Below are 24,356 nucleotides of genomic sequence, written 5' to 3'. Positions count from 1 at the left end.
AGAGGACAGGTACTAAGTCAAACAGAAACTTGTTAGGACAATGTGTTAGACACTTAGTGGCCTTAGGAAAGGAATCAGACTCCCAGGAGTTGTACTGCCTTACTCATAGATGATCTCCTGGCTATATGCAGGTATAATGCAAGTGGCTTCTTTTGTATCCTGCCGCAGTTAGCACCTGCTGGGTTTTAATCCTCTGAAGTGCTGAGTGCACTTCATCAAGGGATAAGTAATCTCTGTACTTTAGGCATCTAAAATAAAGTAGGTGGCTGTAGGTACTACAGAGGAAGCAAACCTTGGCTGCAAGAAGGAAATGGATTCAGTCTGTGTTTTCTTTCTCAATGTTATATTCCTCATTTTTTTGAGCATCATATGTAACACAGTGCCTGTCCTTTATATATGAATGTGCATACATATTTGACTTCTGTGGGTGGTGAAGTGCAAAATAAAAAAAAATATTAAAATACATAATTTTGAAATGTACTTCGCAATAGTACTAGGTATCCAATTGAAATAGTGCAAAACCAAAAAACTTTGAGATAAATGAAGATCAAAACATGAAATGAGAAGAGCAGCCTACCAAATGCTGCTCAGTTGTATTACTTGGCAAGGTGATTTCTGTAGGTGTTGACCTTTCAGAGGCTAGTTTGAAAGAAGCCAGCATTTTGGTTAGCAAATGCAAGGAGCATAAATGCTTGCAGTGTCAGGCTACCATACAGAGGAGCAAAGAATTCAGTGCTATTTATATTCCTTTTTGTTTTTGAATTTAAGTGCTTTGCATCATTCATGTCCGAATATTGCTAGATGTTGAATATTTTCAACTACCAGTGATGTCACTAGGATGTGAGGTCAATTAGGACATAATGAGATGCTGAGCTTATAAAGTCAGTCCTATCTTGAATCTTCAGAAGAAATTTTACTGAAACACAATTGTGTTACTTTAGTCCTCATCTTCCTTATTTGTTAAAAAAGGCTACCACCTAAGCAGAGAGAATCTGTATGGGTAAGTATTAGGCAAAGGAGGGTGGTTTTTAAAGCGTGGTTATTGTTAGCATTGTCTTGGACACCAGTATAGCCTGGATTAGCATAGCCATGTTGTGATTAACGGCCTTATCAGAACTCAGAAAACTTACACAAAGGAATGCAGTATCTGCTACCACCACAGAATTTAATAACAAGGCAAAGCATTGAGACAGTGTTTGATGTCATTAATAAAATCAGTCATGGGATGCAGAAAAGTATTTGCAACTGCATCAGTCCTTGAGGAAAAAGCAGATAAGACAGCTGTGGTGATAGAATAGATAATACATTAAAGAAAAATTAGCATATCTTTTGGGGATCTTTTTAGCAGGAGGTGAAGGGAAGCTTTTCTTCATGAGGGGAAACTGCAGCTGTCTGAAAGTGTGGTGAACATAGTGATTAGAAATCCTCACTCTTAAAGCAGGCATTCTTAAAATAGACCCCCTTACAGGTGCCTGTGTTTAATGTAACCAGTGCTAATTGTTCAAATAGCAGTTTCAGTTACAATTGTGTTTTTACTTTTGTGTCAGCTAGTGACTCCTTATAAACAATGCACCCACTATTGGCCTCGTTTATTTCAGCTAATAATATCCTATAGGAGTTAAAATGCAGTGAGTGTTCAAGTTCTCAGTTTTAGCAAAATCATGCCATAAAACTTCTTCTGTCTTCAGAACTTTGAGTCACTGTGTTCTTGTCGTGCCTAAATAGTTGTCTGGCTTTACCCTTCCTTGAGCACTGAAATCTGCGAGTTCTGTGGCCTGTTCATTCTCTGTTGGCTTTATCTCTTTAAAACATGGGCATGCTTTTATGATTACATGATTGCACATACCAGTGAAACAGAAGACAATAAGCATACTGATCAAGTCATGGAAATCATGAGGCACAAGTGTTAAACATTACATCTAAGAATAAGATCATCTCTGGAAGGAAACTAAGTTGAGGATTCTGCTGCTACAATCACTTACTAGATAAGTTGTGCCCAGACTTGAAAACAAAGAAGTTTGTGCTGTTGCTGGCATCAAATGAATGTATGTGTCATTGAGACAGAAGCACACCTTTCAGTCACTTGAAATCTGGCACAAAATGGAGAGGCAGAGATTGTAGAAAAGGCACAATGGTTGTCTTGCAAAAGTAGACAATGTAAAGTTGAGAGAGGCAGGAAGGTCTGCAGTATGCAAAATGTCTACAGATTTTTATCCACCCAACACTGGTACAAAATACTGAGCATGAAATAATTCCAGGATTTCCTGTGAGAGGTTCCTGCTGTTGCCCAGCACAGACCACTATCTGTGTTTACTGCTGCTGATAATGATGCTCACCGTGCATATAGTGTCCTTGCCTTAAAAAAAGGAATCCACTCACCTCAGTTTGGCTAATAGTACAAGTATGATCAAGTTCTCCACTGGTTCGGGAAGCAGGTATTTTTGAGCCCAAATATTCTTGTAAGAATGCGTTCTGCTCAGTCTCATGGCCTTGGGCATTGATGAGATGATCTTGATCATGTTCAGAGGAGGGGCAGAGGTCAATTTCCTGTGTTTCTTCTGTCAGCAAATTGATAATATTCTGTGCTTTCTAACACTATAAACGGTCACTTAAACATCTAGTTCTTATCTTATTAATGAGGAGATACTTTCATTGCTGTAACTGAATGACTTAAAATAATTGAGAGCTCACTGGGCACATGGCCAAAGCTCTGAGCTAGAAAAATCAAATCATTTATGGATTTTTCTCCTTATTCAGCCTACTTGAACCACCTACTGATTCAAGGCCTGGAGGTCACAGGTTGTCATAAAGCTGAATGTGAGATTATTTGAAATGTATCTCATCAACTTGGCTTAGTTTAATATAAAACTGTGGTATATTCCCTTACCTCAGCTAAGCTTATCTTTCTACAGAGCCTTCTAAGCTCGTCTTTCTTTCTTCTGCTGTCTTTTTTCTGTCAGTCAGAACCATCCAGTTGCAGAGGACCTGCAGAATGACTACACAGTGAGTTGTATTTTGAACAACAAGCCTCACAACTAATTGGTGGCAGTCAAGCATTCTCTATCAGGATGTGGGCTACATCTGTTTGCTTCTGGAAATGTTTCTTCAGCTGGGATCTGTTCACTGACCTCTGACATGCTTGCCACGAAAAAGTGCCAAGTGCTTATAAGATCCTGAAGAATGCACATTAGCTGCCTGTGGTAGGATCTATTTAACTGCATGTCTGAGGGAGGAACATCTGTCTGATAGTAACTTGGTTCTTCCGAGGCGGTGAAGTCATGCACCTCCATTATTCTGGCTTGAAGATATCTCTGCAACCAGAAGCTGGGTTCTAGCTGGAATGGTGAATGATACTGAGGTTGCTTCAACTCCTGGACTATTACCGTTAGCACAAGAAGGATCAGGGTATGGGAGCTGTGTGCCTACTGAAAATGAAATGTGTGAATGTTCTCACTTGATTTGCTTACTCTGCCATAAGTATGGTTTTAATGCTTTTTTTTTTCAGTATGCCACAGTTCTTGGTCATGGTTAAACACACTGCATATGCCCATCAGCATAATTCTAGTTCGCTCTCTTCCCATTCTCCTGATTATTTTTCAGGAGGTTATTAAAAAAAAATTCTGAAAGGAAAACACACCTGCTAGGTGAAGACAGATTATTCAAATGTCAGGAGAGAACCTCCTCCCTATGTACTGTAATATAAGCAAGAATCTTAAAATAGATTTTTGTGACTTGCATAATAATTGAAATACAGTTTACTAGGGAGGCAGTACCAATGTAACTAAGGAATCTTCCTTGTCTGATGGCCCTGGATGAAGAAATGGTATATCAAAGTGCTTCAGTTACAGTTTGAAGAGTATGATCTGTGTCAGTTGGATCAAGAATATGTTATGTACCCTCTTTCTCACCATCTGCTCGACCATCAGTTGAACTTAATCTGCAAGTGATAGAAAAGCAGCCTTCAGTGACTTGAGGACATGACATTTATCACATTTAATATCTACTGAAGAAAATGTCTGTTAATGAAAGGGTGATGAGTCTAGCACTAAAATAATAATGGAGAAGTTCTTTGGGTTTCTGTCTTCATTTTTATATAAAACAGTCAATGAAATGCTATCATCTTGCTTGTCAATGTGTAATTGTCGTCTTAATTATTGGCTGCTAAGTAGTCATTTTTTCATGTTTCCTGGTTTCAAAGGCAAAATCTTTTCATGAGGCTTTCCCAGACTGGAGGAAGTGAAACTGTTTCACTGTCTTAAACTGTAGATGTATCTTAGGTGCATGTGGTATTCACTACAGTGAATTCATTGTCTGTTGCCTGATGAATGAAGGTATGTGCATAAACTTCACTCATAGCCGTATCATGTCAAAACCTAGGTATTTGGCCCGATTAATTTGGAGTGGGAGAGAAGGATGAGGGAGGAGCCCATGTTGATTTTATAATTGTCAGCTATGGCTATCTTGTGAAGAGGTCAGCTTGACTGAAACTTTCTATGTAAAGCAGCGGCACAACACTGTAGGGATAGTTCTTGGGATAGAAGTCTTTGGGAAGCAGGGGCATGTTCTGTCTCTTGCCTTTAGAAAGACTGGTGTGGTAACATCCTGTCTATGACAAAAATCAGGTATATACATTGATCTGGACTCTGAACGCTAGTAGGGAGTAACTAAAGGCATTGGCATGAGAGATGTGTTGATGGGGCAACATGTGAAGATTTGATTCATCAAGCACTGGAAGTTGGATGAATGAGGCACCTGTTAATCTCCCAAGATGCTAGCTCCCTCACGCAAAGCTCCCAGTGTGCCGCCACGGTTCTGCGATTGAACAGATGTATAACACGGGTCTGCACTCAGCATAGCATAATGTGGTTACAGAAAGCAGACGGGAACTGGTGGTAAGAGGCAGTTATCAGCCGAAGTGGTGTGCACACAATTCTGCTTTATAAGCACGCTGTGTTACCTTTATAGTTATATGGTTAATGCCTGGAGTTAACTAAGCCTTTGTTTTGTTTGCTTTGTAAACTTTATTTCAGAGAATAAATTCCAAATATTTTCTGTAAGCTAGTTTTTCTTGGGCAGCTTCACAAATGAAAACTAAGTCTTGATGGCTAGGATCAGATTCCCTTAGATAGGTAAACACAAAATCAGATCCTAGAAGGCAGGGAAGTCATGCTGTTCTGTCCCATTATTGTATGCAAGGAAGGTATTTCAAAGACTTTCTCTATTAAAATTTGAAGAAGAAAAGTAAATTTTTTGCTAAAATCTTAATAAAATGACAATACTAACCAGTAAAATCCTGAGATTATTTTAATGAGGACTTAGCTGACAATGAACGAATGTTCCACATGGTGATCAGTGCTTTTACAAGTCATTCACCAAGACTAGTGGTATGCTTCTACTGATGCTGGAGTCAAATACAGGCATTGCTATAAGCTTCAAGTTCTTAGGAGGCCAGGAACCCAAGACTTTCAGGGGACTGTGGTTTTTTCTGGAAAACACTTGGACTCTCTTGATGACATGATTTTTTTAGAGCATAATGATGAGACAGCCTTAGCTACATTAAAAGCAATTAATTCTACTAGGAAAATTTTAAAACATGGTATATGCTGTTGACTTTGAGCAATCTATAAAGTTTTATTTTAAAAAATTATTATTAATGTTCTTGCCAGCTGTTTGGAGCTCCATGATACTGACACATGCTTCATCAGCTTTTCAGTATTCAAGTGAACTTTGTGTCTAGTCTTGGTTTGTTCTTTTTCTGTTCAGAAGTGCATAGGAAGTGGTGAAAAGACAACATCTGCAGAGTTAATAAAAATCCTGAAACAAAGTGTGGCTTTCAGCAACTCATGTTAAAATGTGCCAAAGGGCTTATCAAACTTTAGGTGTTAGGCTATGGTATCTGAAAATTCTTACTTTGTTGTAGGCTGAAAACATAAAGCAAGCTGTCTCTGTTGGATCTGAGACAGAACCAACACACAGTAATAAGTCACCCTTTCCTGCATGCTCTGCTTACAGTAGTGCTGAATTCATCTCAATGTACATGAATGCGTGTGCATGCACAGGTGAGTAACGACAGCCTGTGCTGTGTGCCTGGGATGAGCACACATGCTAACTGGAGCTACTGCAGTCTTCTGCACAACAGGAAAAATTTCTCTTACAAAGGGAGGTCCTTTTGCAATTTTTGCTTGTGTTATTACAGGTCATCTCTGTATTATGGTAACTTCACAATATGGAAAAAAGTCACTGTAAGTGTTCTTGTGTTTTTTTTTTTTTTTTTTTTTTTTTTTTGTGAACCTGAGATTCTTATTAACAGTCTTCTGGGTTGTTATGCCTCTGCCTGTCAAAAACAAACTGTAGAGGGAAGGGGTGGGTGGAGTCTTAAAATCAATATTGAGAGAAATCTAACTTGAGTGAAATCTAGAGTGATGTGTTCATTTTCCAATTTCTTTTAAAAAAGAAGGGTAAAATTTCTGTTGCAAGTAAAGAAAACTAAGTTGAGCTATACTGATTTGTCAGTTAGGGTCAGTCCTTACTCTGTATATAAAATAAGTTCAAGGAACAAAGAGCGGAATACTCTGTATCCTTTGGACCTGTTCTACAATGTACATGGGCACTCAAAACACAAATATTCTTTATGGCAAACAAAAGTAAAAAAGAGTGCTTTCTTGCCTGAACATGTAAAATACCAAATACAACAAAAGCTAGGGGAAGCTACTTTTCATTTTGTAACTTTGACATGGTTGTATGTTTTTCCTGTTTTAATTCCTTGTAAGTTTTGTAAATTTGTTTGTTTGTTTGTTTGAGGGGAGTAATAGCCACAGAAGGCATGCTTTAGAGTCACAAAATAAGCATAGTACATAAAAAGGTGAGTCATGGCTTCGATCTATGACACTATAGGCTTGATCTGAAAGGGCATTCCAGGTTGTTGGTGTTTCTGAGCAATCTCAGGTTTAACAATATTACAATTTTGTCAGACAATCCTATTAGTCTGAAATAAGAAAACTTTCTATTTCCAGATACAACTAGGAGAGAAAAGCAACACTGTTTACAGCCAGCATACATGGATTTCATGTTTACATGTTGTTAGAGGAAACTGCCCTCAGGGAAAGATAGTACTATAAGATGAAGACTTTCCTTGTAACCAGTGAAGAACAAACATGTAATCTTAGATTCCTGAATAGTACTTTTGCAGCTTAATGATTGCAGAATCTCTTTTTTCACACTTGAGCTGTCAGCTAAATATGTTTGGAAAAAAAATTTTTTTAATAGATACAATAAAATTTACTGTCCATTAAGTTTCTTTATGAATGAACTCTGCTTCACTCAGAGAAAACTGTGTAAATATACACCCTCTAATGTACAGTTTTGCCAAATCTTTCATGTTTCAACCCAACCAGCTTCAACCAGTTAATTAAATTATTTTTCTCTGATGCAGATTCATTGTGTTAGCCTACTGGAAAGAAAGCAGGCTAGTGGAATGCTCAGCAAAGCCCGAGAGCAGTGATGCATGAATTAGTGGTGTTAAGCCTTCTTTAGCCTCCATCTGTATTCTCTTCCAGCTCTGTTAGACATTTATCCATCAGGAATTTAAAAATGCAGCTTTTTCCAATGGAATCTAGCAAAACTTCAGTAAGGGTTCTAGATTTCTACTGCTAGTGACAGAAGTTAGAAGGTGGCATTCATCACAACTTCAGTGATATTTAATGAATGAAAGTAGAGAGGTAATTGCAGTTGCAGAGTTTGAGAGGTTTTCCCTGATTTAATTTTTTTTTTTTTTTTGACATTTGTCTCAGCTTGGCCTAGTAGTTGCTGTAGTGAGGTTTTATCTGATTTAGCAGCTAAATATGGACCTCATTAAAGCTCCTAAAACACCGTGGGAATTCTAAGGGTGGGGGAGAAGTGGATAAAGAGGAAGAGAGAAGAGCAGTTCAAGGATTTTAAGGGAAATCCTCTTCTTTTTGAAGAGAAACTCAAACCAGAAAATCTAAGCATGATTTAGGTGCCAGTTTTAAAACTTTAGATAAGATTTTAGGTGTCAGAACTCTCTCCTCTATAGAGAATTACTTAACATTTAACAATACTACTATACCAGATACTAATCTTGTTTGGAGTATCATTCCTGTAAGTGAGCTATAGTCAAATATTTATTTATGTAATGGCAAATCATGGGATTCGTGGTTTCTTACATATGTGAGGCTATCAAGCCTTCTGTTGTAGATGGTGGAAAGCTCCATTGCTAATCGAATTTTTAAAAAGCATAAAAAAAAAAATCAATTCTGATGCATCCCCCCCACAGCATTCCCCGTTTAATAATACAGTGTTTCTGTATAAATGGTGGCTGAGGCTGGATCATGAGTTGGGGCCATTCATCCCTGTTGTTCTTAATGAATATTCTAAGGATAGTGTTTGCAAATATATCAGAATACTGGGTGTTATAATTGGTCTGAAATACTTACTATGATCTCTGCAGTTTGGGATGTTTCTGCTGGTGTTCCTTCCACCCCTTTGTGAAAGCTTGTAAACAGAGGGGGAACATGCCCAGTGGTTTAAGATCAGTATGGTCCATTCAGGTTAAGCTTTAAGGTTGTGTCAGCCTTAAGAATTTCACCCTCTTTCTCTGTTGTTCCACAGTTTTTCAAAACCTATCCACCTAGTGGCATTGATGGACAATAGTAAATAACACATAAAAGTTCTCTCATGCCAGTGTGATGGATTTGCCAAGACCAATAGCAGTTGCAGTTAGGAAGTTTCTTCTACTACGCCATGATTGCCACCATAAAACAAGCGTGCTCTCTCCTTCCCCTGAAAAAAAAAAATCCTTAACAACCCCTGTTCTTTTCCTCCACCCAGTATAGTCAAGGCAAAACCCTTCTAGCTCTGTTCAAATAGTTATGCTCACTGGAGGATTCAAACAAATTTCAAGCAAACTTCATTGCTTTGTTGTGCTGAATATTGCAGTCTGGACAGAATCTTGGGATAATGTGTACCTGCATGGTCCATAAGAGGATCTTTTCTCTGTTCTTGATGCTACCTCTCTCTCTATTTGCTGCAGTTGATGCTTCTTAACTGCCTTTCTATTTATTAATAAAAGTGGGAATTTTTTTTTCCCCCCTTCCTTTCTTTAATGAGAGTTTTGGTCTAGGAATTCCCGATCTCTTCCCATGAGCACTCTTTATACCTCTATAAGTACTTCAGGGGGTTTGTGCTGTTGCCTGTAGACCTCAGTAAAGCCTTTCTCTGTTGTAGGGATAAACTTTTTACTCGGCACTTCTTGAGACGGGCCCATTTAACAAGTGTTTTATATGTTTTCCTACTGCAGCACCAAACTCCTGTATTTCCTACGTTCTTGTCTAAAATCTGGAGGAGCTTTGCCCCCTTTTTTTTTTCCTTTCTTCTGTCTATAAGCTCTGTCTTAATGAAGTCTTATTCCTGTGCCCTGATGCTTATATAATGCTCCTTCTCCAAGTCCGTAGCGGAAACTCAACTGAGCTGTCTGAGCCTCTGCTGCCTGAGGGAGAGGAGCCAGCTTTGTTGATCCAGGCAGTAGGCAGGAGCATTTATATCTCAGTGAGGCAGTGCCTTCATTAGGGAAGGACAGACTTGATACACAGACTGGGGAGGGAGGGTTTTACCTTAGTTATCTGATCCCTGCTCGGCAGTCGAGTAACAAGGAGTATGTATGGGCAAACACCTACTGTCTAAGGTGACCTCTTCTGTGAACTGTGAGTGGCTGTATTGCTGTAAGAGAAGTTGTAATTCAGCTCCTTGTCCAATAAACAAAAGAAAGAAATAAACTTTAGCCTAATTAAATTCTAGCTGCAGAACAAGATGTATTCAATTTTGTAATGTTCTGCAACGCAGAAATAGTGCAAGAACTTTTTATCCTATCTGATATGCAAGATATTCTATTTCTACTTCATGAAAATGGATATGAAGCATGTGGCATCTTATGTCTTGATTTAGGGTATCCATTAAAGATGGCATTACAGTAAATGTTTCACTTATATTCTAGAAGCTTAGATTATGAGATATAGGGAAGGAGTGGTGTTTTGGTTTTGTTTTTAAAAGCATGGTAGATTTGCTACAGGTTCAAAAAGTCTTGTTAATATTCTACAGGGTTGTGAACCTACTCTTGGATTAGTTTCTTTCTAAACTAATCCACCCATGCTTTCCTGTTCATTGAAAACAAGTATGTCCTTTAACTGACTTGATTTATATTTATTTCACTGTAAGAATGTCAAGCAGTTTAAAAGTATAAATATACAGCATTAAAAGTATCACTTAATTGGAAAAAACTGTGAGTTAGCATGGTGTAATCAATATATATATATATATATATTTAATTAAAATGCTTTTTCCCACAAAAAGGAATGTTTTCCACAGAAAATCTTGGGGTGAAAAAAACATCCCACACGTAGTTTTTAGGCAAAGTTTTTACAATCAGATTTGAGACTAATGCTTTTCATCTTTTTTGAAATTGTCCCAGGGAAAAAAATTAATTTTTCAATAAGCTATTCATTGTATTTGTGCTGCATGTTGCCTAAAATTAATGGCTTTAAAGAAATAATGTAGTTATTATAGTAATATTTGGGTCTCCTTTTTTTTTTAACTTACTCAAAAAAAATTAGTATCCACTTAATGGTAGACATGAATTACTTGGAAATAATTTCTGCTCCCTATTGTCCAAAGTAGTAATATTCTCTAGACTTTGATCAACACAGTGATATTTTGTCTCCCTATGCCAGTGCTAATGATAAAATTTTGATCTTTTAGCCAAAATGTAAGATACATCATTGTATATACCCCTGTATCAGAGCAAAAGGAGGATGCTTTCTTACTGCTGGATTGATGTATGTTGCCTCATTTAAACAAAACAAAAATAGTGAATCAATGTTGGCGTTGTAGAGATATTCCTGGGCTCTTTTACCACCAGACATGGAGAACTGGAAAAGCTGCTTTAACAAAGGAAGCTTGCAGCACTTTACTGTTACTCCTCCTTTTGCATTTGTCATAGATATTAAGTTGTTTTGCTTTAAGGAAAATAACAATGAATGCTGTTTCCTTTAATTCCTAATAACAAAGAAAGAAAATATTATAAAAATGAGTCTAGGAGGACCTGGGTCAGTTTTCCCAAAGTTGTCTGAGGGGCTTGATGTTTATATTGCCCTTAGAGGATTTAAGGACATTTAACTTGTGTGTTCAGGCCTTGTAAAAAGGATCTTGCAGTTGAACTTTCAAGATGGTAGAGATATTATAGGATGACATCAGTTTGACTTTTCTAGAAAGCGCAACAAACCTAAATTGCTAGCACCATAGAAGTACTGCCTGTCTCACGAGTTCTTCTCTTGCCACAAATTGGCTTTAAAACATGTTATTAACCTATGTCTCATTACAAATCACCAGTCACCTTATTGCTGTAAGCTGAGTGTTTTAAATGATTATCAGAATGTACTTGCAAGCATGAAAACAGATCTACTGGGAGAAACGGATAATGATGAACTTGTGTTCAGATTCCACACAGCAAACAGAAGATCCTGCTTAACAAAAATCCTGATGATAATAACTCTCAAATTATGGCTACCTATTTTTCCTATCATCAAAAATGGCAACTAGAATTATTACAGCTCTTAACAGCTAGCAGTGTGTTCTACAGCCTGACGTCACTGAGTTCTGCAGATATTTTACAGAAATATTATTTGAGTGATGAGTCATCCTCAGAACACAGCATTTTAATGAAATAATGCTTGGCATGCGATAGATAAATCTAAGTTAGAACTGGTGAAATCGCTTGAGCTGGGGGAAAAATTACAATGAAACATGGTTGGGTTTTTTTCCCAAGTCTTTTACAGCAGGAAGTAAAATAAATGAATATCACCTGAAAGTAAACAGCAGATTAGATGCTTCTCTTTAGTCCTTTCTGTGGTCCTTCCCTTGAGGGGAAAAAACAAAGCAAGCAGACAGTTGTATCTTGTGTCACTGGTACACACTTAATATTAAATATAAAATTTTTATTGCAGCTTGTTTCTTCCCTTCATTTACAGGTCGAGTTGTTTGCCTGCTTTTTCTCATAATCTTTCACCTTCTGTCTATCCTTTGCTCTTTTGACTGCAAGAGCTTAAAATGTTCTTTGGATTGTTTACTGTGCAAATCAGTATGTGAATCTTGATTCTGTATCATCTTGTTCCTAAGAAACTTCAGTTGAGAAGTCCAGATGCAGGAGGAGGAAGGGCTGTTGTCAGTTAGGTAGTGACATTTTACACTGCATTCCTGTGGCATTAGTGACCCATCAAGAATTGACATTAATTCTGAGTTGAAAGCTTTATTTCTGAAACATTTGCAGTGGAACCTTTCTAACACACTGCTGAAAGAAACGAAAGTTTGCTGAGGCAGGCTCTGGGGTGGAAAGCATGAGGCTGTTGTAAATAACACATGAGCTTTAAGCAGAATTTCTGTCGCTAAAATACCTATGAGTATTTTATGAGCTACAGAGAAGCAGTTTCTCCTGTGATTTCCACACTTCACAAATTGGGATCTATGGTCTATATTTCACTTATTTATCAACACTTAGGTAGAAACACTGTCCAAATTGTTTAGCCTTAGTGAATTGTCCTCATCAGGTTTTCTAGTCTTTTTAGTAGTTAGCACTAAGAGGCTGACAGCAGGGTTCAACTTTGTCTTGTTCTCTTCAGTAGTAGATGGAGCATTCTTGGCTCTAAACTGGGAATTGGTTTCTATGATTTCTATACAACTGACTTTGGAGTATCTTAGAGCTACAATGACAGTTTGAAACACAGGTATCTTGGACACTTCACATTCACTAGGGACTTTTGTAAATCATAAAGCAACAAATTGCATCCTGTAACAACACGTACAACAGATTAGAAGATCTTTTAATGAACAGGACATTAAATAAAGGAACTCAGTGTTATCTGATAAAGACTCATGTTCTTTTATGACTTCAGCAGATCTACACTGATTTATTTAATATGAAGTTCTTTGCCCTTCTCCCCACTGTGTTGAAAAAAGCTGTTGTGGTTAGCACTATTTTATGGTTGAGGTTAACCTGAGTTCCTGCTGCGAAGATGGCATTAAACACAACAGCTCTGGCCTCTGTTCATTGCTGGTATAATGATGTTTAAGTCTCAACATGAAGTGATGTTTAAGATTCGTGAAATCTGTGTTTCAGCACAGTGCTGTTCATAGATGTCACACTGTGATTGTCCGAAGATACGTCAGCTACACTATTCTGGTTGATGGTTGACGATTTCAGCTCTTCTAGGCTGAGTATTTTTGACAAGACGACAGTGGAATGTAAACCTATAGCAGAAATTGTCTAACAAAAGCAACACACAGTTGAAAACACACAACTAAAGTGCTAAGGAGGAAGAGATGTTGTAGGACTTAAATGGATTGCACCTTACTCTTAAACCCATATTATCTTCTAGCTTTTTGGAAACTGGATAGGTTGGCAAACACAAACAACAGCAACCTTTAGTGTTTGGATGCCATCTCAGTGGCTGAAAAATAGTTACTTTGATATCCTTCAAGACTTCATAATTAATTGGTCAGGTGGTTAGATTTAAAAAATTGCCATTTAATTCATTAAAGCTGTAGCAACCTAAGGAACTGAACCAATGTCTCTTATGTGGATTATTTTGAGGTAGCAAAAAATAGAATTTAAAAAAATTTCCAAAACTCTTATACCCCTTCCTGTTGTGAACTGGTTCCATCTCCTGATTAATGCTACAGATCTAGTGCATAAATTTATACTTCTGAATATCTTTTGCTCATGAAATTTCCATAGTACAGTCATTCTACTTTCCTGTCTTGAGCTTTATAAAAGTAGGTGATTTTTATAAAAGGAAATTATTTTTCTCGGTGTGCGGGCTATTTAAGACCAACAAAGGAATAAATAGCTTTATATTTTTCTGACATCTGTTATGAATTTGGCAATGAACAAAATGGTAGCGACAATGACAATGTAAGTCCTGTTTAGTTCTGAACTTGACTAGAAAAGACAATACAAGGAAGGGTGAGACCACTTGAACACATGACCAAAAAAAAAAAATTATTTTCTCACTTGCAGTCCTCCACTAATAAAAGCCTGGACATTTCTGTAATCCTCTTGTGATCATTACAGTAAGAGCTGTGTGTTAGTGAACTGCTGGGTGCCTGTTACAAAATACATTTTGTAGCTTTCATTTGGCCTGAAGAAGCTGTGGATTGTGTGTGTGTGTGCACGCGTGCTCTGGGTTTGTGTGAATGGTGGGGATTTTTGGTAGCAGGGGAGGGGGCTACCTAAGTGGCCCCTGTGAGAAGCTTCTTGAAGCTCCTCTGGCTCCAAGTCAGACCCACCTGTGCACCAAGGACAAGCCAATTAGTGACAGTGGCTGCACCTCTGCGATAATGCATTTAAGAAAGGGAACCTGGGAGTTGGAGTTGTGAGGGGATCACCTATGCAAACATGGAGGTCAGTGGAAGGAAGAGGAGGGTGAGGGAATGTGCCAGATTAGACACTCTGCTGCAGCCTGGGGTGAGATGGCAGGGCCACTCCCACTGCCACACATGGAGGTCTGGTGGAGCAGAGACCCACCTGCAGCCAGTGGAGGAGCCCATGGTGGAGCAGGCTGCTGCACCTGAAGAAAGCCAGGACTCTGTGGGTAGCAGCCCCCACCATTGTAGTTTGGTGCTGGAAGGATTGCCACATGTGGGGGTGTCCCACACCAGAGCAGCACGGGAAGCACTGTGGTCTGTGGGAAGGACTCATGTTGGAGGAAGCTTGTGGAGGACTGTCTCCTGTGGGAGGGACACCATGCTTTCCTTCATTTATGCAACTATCACTTATGCTGTGTGTTTCATTTTTGAAACTAATTCCTGATGGGGCCATGGTCATTGTTTTTATCTAAGGTCTCCAAATTGCATTGCAGACTTCAGGAAGCTTTTCAGTAGGTAGTTACTTTTTCTTCAGCCAGTGTTCAAAGGCTATTGTTCCTTTGGCATACTGGGTCTCTCTGCTGCTAATTGTGCCAGGTATGATGTAGAATGGAAGATCAGATTTTTCAAGAATATGAACACACTTAATTTTTAGAAGTAAATGCTAAGATTTTAGTGGTCTAGGTCTGGTTCCAGTAACAATTCAGATCTGTTTAATCTGAATAGTTCACATTCATTAGCGTGCTTGAACTTCATGCTTGAAACATGAACTTATTTGTGCTTCATCTCAACATGTTGAAGGGTATTTGTAACCTGTGTTGAACTTCTTAATGCCTGTCTGTGTCAAACACTGAGATCTTTTGATTTGTGGTTCTACAAGGGCATGACAGAAGAAATACTTGCTGTCTGTTCCCAGAGGAATGCAAGTTTAAATTTATGGTGTTTTCTTAAGTGCTTTTTAGAGCCACAGATTCTGAAAATGTACACTTGGAATTTTTAATCTTTAACTGATGCAAGCATACTGAATCCAATGATTATATGTAAGCCTATTGTGCTTATAATCTAATCATAAATCCTTTTCTGACCTTTTGGAAGATGCATCTGATACAAGCCTACCCCAGGATGACAGGTTGAGATAAGGGACTGCATTAAAAATGAACTTTAGTGCCGTGTTGTAACTCAATATTTCCGCACTTCTGGACCGTTCCAAGATGGAGGTGAGCTTGATTTGTTATGCCAAAGACCGTAGGGTATATGTATTCCACTGAACAAAATGCAAGGAATGTGATTGTTGCACATCAAAAGAACATGTGCATATGATTCAAATGTATACCATCTGGAATACTGTTATTTAGTATGGAGAGAATCTAGTTGGAACTGCATGTGAATTTCTTAAAACATTTTTTTATGAGTACCAACCTCTCCTTTATTTAAAGAAAAATAAAGGTTATAAATTGTCTGGAGTTTATTCTTCAAAATACTATTTTCAGAGGTGATACATGAAGGACTGAAGACTTATGTTTAAATTTCTGAATCATATACTGGGTGAGATGTACTGGCTGGTACTCTACTGAGTGTTGAAATAACTCTTGGCTCTAATCCACTGCTTCCTCTGTGGGCTTCCTTTTGGATTACTTAGATAACTTGTAAGTGCGTCTTTTTTTAAACAAAAGGAAAAGTCTTCTGGAAGTATTAATATGTTGCTTACTCTCGTTAGACTTTCTTGCAGCACCGACCAGTGTGACATTCCAGGCCCAACCAAGTAAGAACTTCCATCACTTCACATACTGTGAGAGTTGTAATACCAAGCTGGAGTGAAAGCCTCCTTGTTGTGGAGTTAGTTTTGTTTAAAAGTGGCACAAGGGCTTTTAAATTTGTTTTGGGGTGGTTATTGTGTTTTTTATGAAGTGAATGGATCAGAGCAGAGGTTAAAATGATTTGATGATGTCCAGGAGTGAAAACAAACAAAGAAAACCACACCCAAAACAGGAGACTTTTTAATCTACCTAAAAAAGATAATGAGTTATTACCATACTCTATGTCTTTTAATGTAAACTGTTGGTTTGTAACTGTTGGCTGCAGTGCCTGATGAAGGAGGGTGTTATCCAGAAAATTGTTTCAGCCATCTGAAATTGTAGAATCCATATTTCAGCTGAATTTACGTGATTGGATGTGAATTTGGCAAAAGAACATCAACAGAGGGTCTTGTGCATTCACTCTACCCCTGGCTGAAGGACAGCTGGCCAAAACTCATCTTTAAAAAGTCTGAGATAATGTTGGTTAGGAAATGGAAGAAATAAACCAACTTGATTGCACCAGCATTGTCTTTCAAGAGTCTCTGTCCTACCTAGCATTAAACCAGTAAAGTAGAATCATCCAGATTCTTCATAATTTCTGGTTGAACAATAAACTGAGTCTACAGAAGTAATCATTTTTTTCTGACCATTAATTAGATTAAAAAGGACAATTACTTCAATGTTCTGTTCTCTCTGATCTCTGTTTTGAGTTTATAGCCACTTCTGAGGTTCTATCACTTAACTCAGTAGTGTTTTTTTATTACCTGTCTTTACTCTGACATAATGTTCTTGAATGCCTCAGTGTCTGTTCCTCTGAAACAAAGTAAGCTCCAAATCTCCAGAAAGAAAAAATTCCCTCTATGAAGCTTAAAAATCTGCAATACTTCCTGTGAGACAAAGGATGATTATTTCTTCCAAATTATATCCAGATAAATAGTTCTCTTATGAGCAATTGAAGGAAGTAATTTTCCACCTATTTAGTGATTTCTATTTTTTTTCTTTTTGAGACATCAGAGAACATACAGTTGATGCTGGATTTAATTGGTACTTGGGCTGCAAAGCCTCCCTAGGATTTTGCTCTCCAAAGGCTCTTGATACCCATTATGCATAAGGAGAAGCTCCATTCATGCATTAAAAACTGATTAAGACAGAAAGAACAAAGAGTAGGAAAAAATCATTAGTTTCCAAAAAGAAGACAGTCACAAGTAGGGGAGGTTGGGATCTGTGTTGTTCAGCATACACAGACATGATCGGACAAGCATGTAAATGGTGATGATACCATATTTGCTAAAGTAATTTCTAATGCTAACTGCAAAAGGTTGGAGAAGCCATGACCTTGAATGACAACTTGATGAAAGAGCAAAATGCGAGATAGCTTATGCCTACAGAGACCCATAAAACCAGATCTAGTTTATTACTGGGCTCTATGTAACTGAGGAGATCTTTGTAACTCGTTAATTGAGGTTAACTTCAGGCTTGGTGAGAGTTGAGAAAGCTAACCATGTTAGCTGATATGATGCATCAATCTGGGCTGCCATCTCAAAAAGAAGAAGAAGAAAAAAAGGTGGAAGTAGAAAAGGGCAAAAAGTAATTTAAGTATGAAGTTTGTCATGTGGGAAGGGGCTGTATATACGAGACTTAGACTGGCCAAGAGCCATCCAAGAAGGAGTATGATAGGCATGTACTATCACAGATGGCAAGATTACTGCAAAGTGATTGTTCACGTTTCTTTGGAATATGAGAAAGTACAGTTTCAAAAAGGGATTAATTTTTGAATTTGTAATTTCTTACATAGCTAGTATAAGCAATTGCTTGGTTGTAACCTCTGACACAAAGTCTTTAAGTCACTAAATGTGTTGAAGTTTTGCCAGGCAAAGGACTATTCTTGTCCCTCGATGTTCAGACCTAGACAGTATTTGAAAATAGGATGTTCGGCTACATCAGTTCTTGGTTGACATAGTACAATGATTTGTACTATTATAGTTAAAGACAGAAAAAACAGCACTGAGAACTGGGTTGAGAAAGCCAAGATTTTTAGATATCACAAATGATTTTTTGTTTACTAATTTTTTGTTGCTGACCATAAAAAAGATTCAGAGATTGAGTGGGCTGCAGTCTCTAGAAATAGGTCTCAAATATATCCAAGATTTAATATCCAAAAATGAAGATACTTGGAGTTGCTTAGGGACAGGGTTGTCATTGGGGGTGTGGAGGTAGACACATGACAGCTTTGAAAAGAACAGAACATAATGCTACTCTGAGTAACTGTAGACATACTGCTTGCAAAGGACCATATGGTGCATCTTTTACTCATACCAGTAAATTGCTGGTCACACATGGTTCACTTGAGATGGATTAACTGAGAGTTTTGTGGCAAATAGTACAGTGTAACGCTGCCAGAAAAAATAAACCACACTAGCGCGTAAAAGTAACCAATAAAACAGCACAGCAGAGATCAATTAAAGTATAAAGTGATTTTTGATGTTTTGGACAGAAAAACATTTTGTAAGGACAAATGGACAAGATAAGCCTGGCAAATACTGAGAATGGAAAATGCCATCTGGGAATAAAGAATACAGACACAAATTTTGATATCAGCTGTATAAGGGGAATGGCAAATGTCTTGTCAGCATGAATCTGGTGATGAAGGAGAAGACAACATGCACCCATGTGCTCCTATCTCTTGCAGGTTGCTTTGGTACATAAGTTTCTATTAGATGTTTTAATGTTCCTGTTACCTCTGTTCTGTTCTCTTTGCAAAGGTATTTCCTCATTGCTTTATGTGCAGGGAGAAATTAATTCAGAAGACAAATTCAGTTTTCAACTTGAGATAGTACATAATCTCTCTCTTGTTTCTGTATGTTCTGTATTGTTTAATTTATTTCTTTCAGTGCTAGGTGAGTGATTTTGAAATGATGCTTCACTGATGTTAGTTATCCAAATGCCATTGAATGTCTGGGAGTTGGGCACCACACAGCCTTTCCTTCTTAGGAGACTGCAGTATGGTGATATGGGCCTGAATTTCACTGTAGTTGGTGCTTTGCTGAGCAGTCTTTGCCAAACAATTTAAAAATTAGGAGTCCTGCGTAACTTAAATGAGCTGATGACTCGTAAAAATGTCACAAAGTGTGATGTATAACAGAACTAGTGTAAACTTAAAAGTGGTTATTTTTTAATGAGGGATGGGAAATAGAACAGAGGATAATAGAAGAGTACAGACATGGACCCAAAGAAGGCAGGAGAGAGAGTAAGAGTAGTGGGAGAAAGAGAAAATACCAGAGGAATAAAGCTCATGATAATGTATCCCAGCCTGCAAAGGAAAAGTAAATTTTTATTTTTCTCTTGTCTTCTTCCACCCCACTTTTCATCCATTCAGCTTTTTTTTCCTATTTTTCTTCCTTTTTTTTTTTTTTTTGCATTCAGTTCATGTTCATTATCTTGCAATATCCATATAACAAATCCCTTGCTTCAAAACCTAGCTCCAGAATATGTAAAGGCATCTCTTTAATGCCCACATATGTCTTTTTATGATTTAATGAAAGTTTTGAGATTGGTTTAAATTTACTGAGAGAGATGGCTAGGAGTAATAGGGACTGAAGATCATTAGACCACTTCCCTGGGGACTGAGCTCACTGCCTTTTTTTACCTTCAAAAGACAGAAAGCTACCTCTTTTGGGAAGCTAGAAAAACAGCTTCATAACTTGAACTGCTGGCAAGGGCTCATCTGCAGAAGGGGTAATATCTGCTCAAGGGATGGACTGCTTTTGATTCATGTATGTGCAGACCTGGACATCAGAGCTTCAAAAAAATTACATACTTGGGGTAATTCAGACTTTCCTACAAGTATTTGGTCATCTCTCTCCACAACATAAAATGCTGTGTTGCTTCTTGAGTGCTTTCAGAATTTATCATTATCTTCCCAAACAAAGGATGTGATCAGTGTGGGTGAGAGGGAAGGAATAAGAGAAGAAAATCTACTCAGACTATATAATAATGTAGATGATATCTCCACAAGCTAATAAAATTTCAGCTAAGAATCTGAATAGAATGCAATCAAAATAATGTTATGAAGTTAAGCTTTTCCTTTGATTTCTAACAAGATGTAAAAAACCTGTTCTTGTAAAATGGGATGTGAATTTGGTTGCTTCTGATGCTTCAGTACTGCTTTCTTCAAGGACCCTCTTGCTACTAAAAATGTTTTACCCTGCATCAAAATGCACCAATAAAAATGTAGTTCTTAAACGTATCTTTCTTTCCATTATTTCCCTTCCCTGAACTGTAATGATAGGTAAGAAATTCTAAATGAATTACTTTCCTTAAAGAACACTTTAATGCAAGATAAGCGGTGGCTGTATTTATTAGGTTATGAGGTTAATATTTCCTCAGCATTGGTTGAAATGGTGTCTTATTACAGTAGTGTAGTTGGGGGCAATCCATATTGAAGCATGTGTTACATAGACATATTAACAAATTATTTTTTCCCTTATCTAGAGTGAAACAGAAGTGAAATAATTTGCATAGCATGACATAACAGATCAGTATCAGCACAAGGAGAAAATCAGACACCTAGTTTAATGACCTGCTCAATAGATTGTACTGCCTCAAGCTTAAACACCTTAAGTAGAACTTTCAAACACACCACTGTGATTGAAGAGAACAAATTTCATAGACCTTGTGCTCCCCTATAATTTAAATGTTCAGAAAAAGAACCATTTAGGGGTTTTATCACCTAATTTTCTCCCTGACTATAATGTGAGGCTGGCAGCATTTCTATGCTTCTATTGTTCCTTTTCCTGGTTTGGTTTTTTTGTTTTTTGTTTTTTTTTTTTTTTCCCAATGAAATTATAAAATGGACTGCTTATGTGTTTTTGTAATACCTTGCACAAAGGGCTCTCATCTGCATTGTCATACTACACAATAAATCAAAATGGCAAAACCAAGCAATTTCTAAATGGCATACACTTGGATACCTTCCAACTTCGTATAAACTTGTAAAAGATGACTTCTAAAGAGACCAGTCCAGAATACTATTACCAGATACATGAAAGCAAGCGTATTTTTCATGTATTAAAGCATCCAGAGGTTTTGATATGAAGTCAGAGGTTTAATGGCTCAAACGAGGAGACAGGGAATTACTGTTCTGCTGTCAAGGAGCGCAGCTTCGGTAGTAGGAGAATGCATTTATAAATGAAATTATATTTTAAAAATGATCAGAAAACTGTTGGGAGCAAAGGGCTAATGAACTATTAATAGTTACTGTAATGAAAGGTTAATCAATTATGTGCTAAGTAACCCATTAGGCCTGTGAGACACATTAGCCACCTTTTTTCAAACCTTTATGTCACTTACAGATGTGCTGACAGTCATTAGTAACAAGTACTGTTCATATTTGTTTATAAAAGCAGTTGTTTGTTAATATTTTATAAACTTCTATGGAAAAATATTATGACTTAATGGTTGTTACTCATCCCTTATCTGGACTGATTTCAGGGAAGTTTTACTTTGAGAAGTCCAAGGCTGAGTCCTGGATTTTGCCTGAATTGCCAGGGCTGAAGAATTTGTATTTTGTGACTGCAGGCAGAGTTTACAAAGATTAAAGCAAGTCGAGATAATGCTATTATTAAAGACTTCAGTGATACGCACTTACTGCTGTTGGTTGCTACCAGACATGGAGCTGTAACACTGAAGTAAAAAGATAGGAAATAGGAAAATAAATGACACTGCAGACAAAGGTTCATCGCAGACCAAGCATAACTGACTTATATGATGGAGCTGTACTAGTATATTCTGACATTATTTTGTCTTATAAAGCTTGAAATTGTTCATTGACTGGCTTGTCTGGCAAACTTTCCTGTATTATTAAAACTACTTTTTGTCTAAAAATGTAAATTTATACTCTTTTCCCCATTCAAATACTTTGTGTTGCATTTCCTAGTTTCCAAAGGAGTTCTATTGGGCTAGCCTCCCTCAGTGTTATCACTGGGGAAGTACTTCTAAATCGGCGGAAATTTCAGTTATCTTTCAGACAGGCTTGGAAGACTGAGGTGGCAGTTTGTGGTTTTTTTTTTTTTTTTTTTTTTTTTGAGCTTCATTGGCAGAGTTTACTGCAGCTTCTGTTGGTGCTGGTCTTGTATGTGTTTGAGTATCTGTAGTTTTCACTGTTTCTATGGAGTACCAATTGATGGAAAGGAAGAAGTCATTCTGCCTTTTGGCAGGACAGTTGCCTGCCTTCTCTCTTGAATACTGAGTCTTGCTTACAATTTGTCTAAAAATAACAACCCCAAACCGTAAGGCAAATCATCTACTTCTATTAAGATATTGAAATGTACATTCAATATATTGCAGAGTTTGAATGGTCACACGTGTATGCTTCAGAGCAGTAAGCCCTGCTATCTGCTGTGGAGGGTGTCTACATGCTACAGTATGATCCCTAGTGTTTGTCACTACTTGCTTTCAGTGGATAAGTACTTCAAATAATTTTGGTATGTTCTTAATACTGGTCATGCTAATGTTACATTTTTGTCATGAGACTATCAAATGAAAATAATCTTACTTAGTATGAAAGTCCCTAGCTAATAGGAATGGAAGAGATTAATTTATTGTGTGCCTTCTTTCAAATCAGTGTGATTTCACAGAAGGGAATTTGCCTTTTTAGTGTGATTCCAAGAGTATATATAAAAATGTGAGGTGAGGAGAGGAAAGCAGCATGGATATACTGAACTAAATTGTGAGTTACTGATATTGTCCCTAATACCGAAGCTTATTCTGGACAGGGTATACTCTGATGTAGTGTATTATAGTGTATAACTGTGGAAGTGGGGGAGGCATTGGACAGATACTAGGGCTTGCTGGTGTGGAAGTAAGCAGTAATTAGTTCTTAACAATAAAACCTACCCGGGGAGGGGCACGCAAACAGGCTGAAAGACAAACGTATTGTAATGGTGGGTGGTCGCTGGGTACCTGGAGCTGTGGAACCGACAGCTCCGCTGAGCCAAAGGCACGTCCCCGGTTTCCCCCCCTTCCAGGCAAATGGATGACTTTGTGTGAGCACGTCTCTTAACGATACCGGCTGCTCTCTCCAGCCAAGCAGCAGAGCCTTCACCGAGCAGCCAGGGCGAGCCGGCTGCTGCTTCCTCCTACCCGGGCTGGACGTTCCGTGCAGCCGGCGGCAGCGATAGCAGGGAGGCGGCGGGGTCCGGCCTGCAGCCCCTGCGGGAGTGTGTCCGTGGGAGTGTGTGTGCGCGGAGCAGGTGGGCCCCGCCATAACCCCGCCCCGCGCGGGTCCCCGTCGGCCATACGGTGATGGCAGCAATCTCCGTGCCGGAGCGGGCTCTTCATTGGAGAAGGGGACTGTCAATCCGCGGCCGAGCAAGCCCCCTCTCTCCGGCAAGCTGCTCCCGGGGACTGACTCCGGAGCCGCGGCCGGTTGCGATGGGGAGCGGCGTCGGGGGGAACAAAGTTTGCAACACTTGCGCACTCGGTTGCTCGCGTCCTTGATGGCCGTGGCAGGAGCCGGTGCCTGAAAGCAGCGGGCGGCCGGGCGGCTGGCACGCCTCGCTGTGCTGCTGTCGGCACTGCTATCGCAAAGTTTCAGCTATTTTAATGTACTAAAATCCAGGATTCTAATTATCAGCCCTCCCCACCCCCACCTCTCCTTCTAGGTAGGCGACAATTTTTTTTTTTTTTTCTATGAATTAGAGAACTTTTGCATGGAAATTTACTGACTTGTGAGTGGTCTCCGTTTTGGGGAAAGGGGGGGAAAGGATTTATTTTCATCGCAGTTTATTTTTGTTTTCTGGATCACAGGATTTTTGAAGCTATATGGAGGGATCTCAGGATGGTGTGCACCAGGAAAACCAAAACTTTAGTGTCCACTTGCGTGATTTTGAGTGGAATGACTAACATCGTCTGCCTGCTGTACGTGGGCTGGGTCACCAACTACATTGCCAGTGTTTATGTGAAAGTGCAGGAGCCGATCTCAGAAAAAAAGTTAGAGGAAGACAAAGGGGACACTTTAAGGATTATAGAAAGGCTCGACCATTTGGAAAATGTCATCAAGCAGCACATCCAAGGTACCACCTTACTCCCCGCTTGCTTCCCCTCCCCACCCCACCCTGCTGCTTGCCGTGC

At 38.6% G+C, this 24,356-nt stretch overlaps 1 protein-coding gene across 3 annotated transcripts in view; it reads left to right on the top strand.

Annotated features, from left to right (window-relative positions):
* Positions 1–24,356, top strand: part of GALNT18 (polypeptide N-acetylgalactosaminyltransferase 18) — a 341,921-nt gene that overhangs the window by 74,550 nt on the left and 243,015 nt on the right. The window contains exons 1-2 of one of the 3 annotated variants that reach the window (XM_033006952.1): positions 23,607–23,887; positions 24,033–24,298. The exons of 1 other annotated variant lie outside the window; for it this stretch is intronic. In XM_033006952.1, coding sequence (XP_032862843.1) covers positions 24,064–24,298 — 235 coding nt within the window. In that variant the 5' untranslated portion in view covers positions 23,607–23,887; positions 24,033–24,063. Of the gene's footprint in view, positions 1–23,606; positions 23,888–24,032; positions 24,299–24,356 lie in introns of those variants that run through there. One more of the 3 variants, XM_033006951.1, reaches the window with a different exon arrangement.

This window comes from Tyto alba, unplaced genomic scaffold, assembly GCF_018691265.1.
Source record: "Tyto alba isolate M040663 unplaced genomic scaffold, T.alba_DEE_v4.0 Super-Scaffold_8, whole genome shotgun sequence".
In the NCBI taxonomy this organism is placed as follows: domain Eukaryota; kingdom Metazoa; phylum Chordata; class Aves; order Strigiformes; family Tytonidae; genus Tyto; species Tyto alba.
Note: the sequence above shows the minus strand (reverse complement) of the source record. Positions and strands in the feature narration are given on the sequence as shown.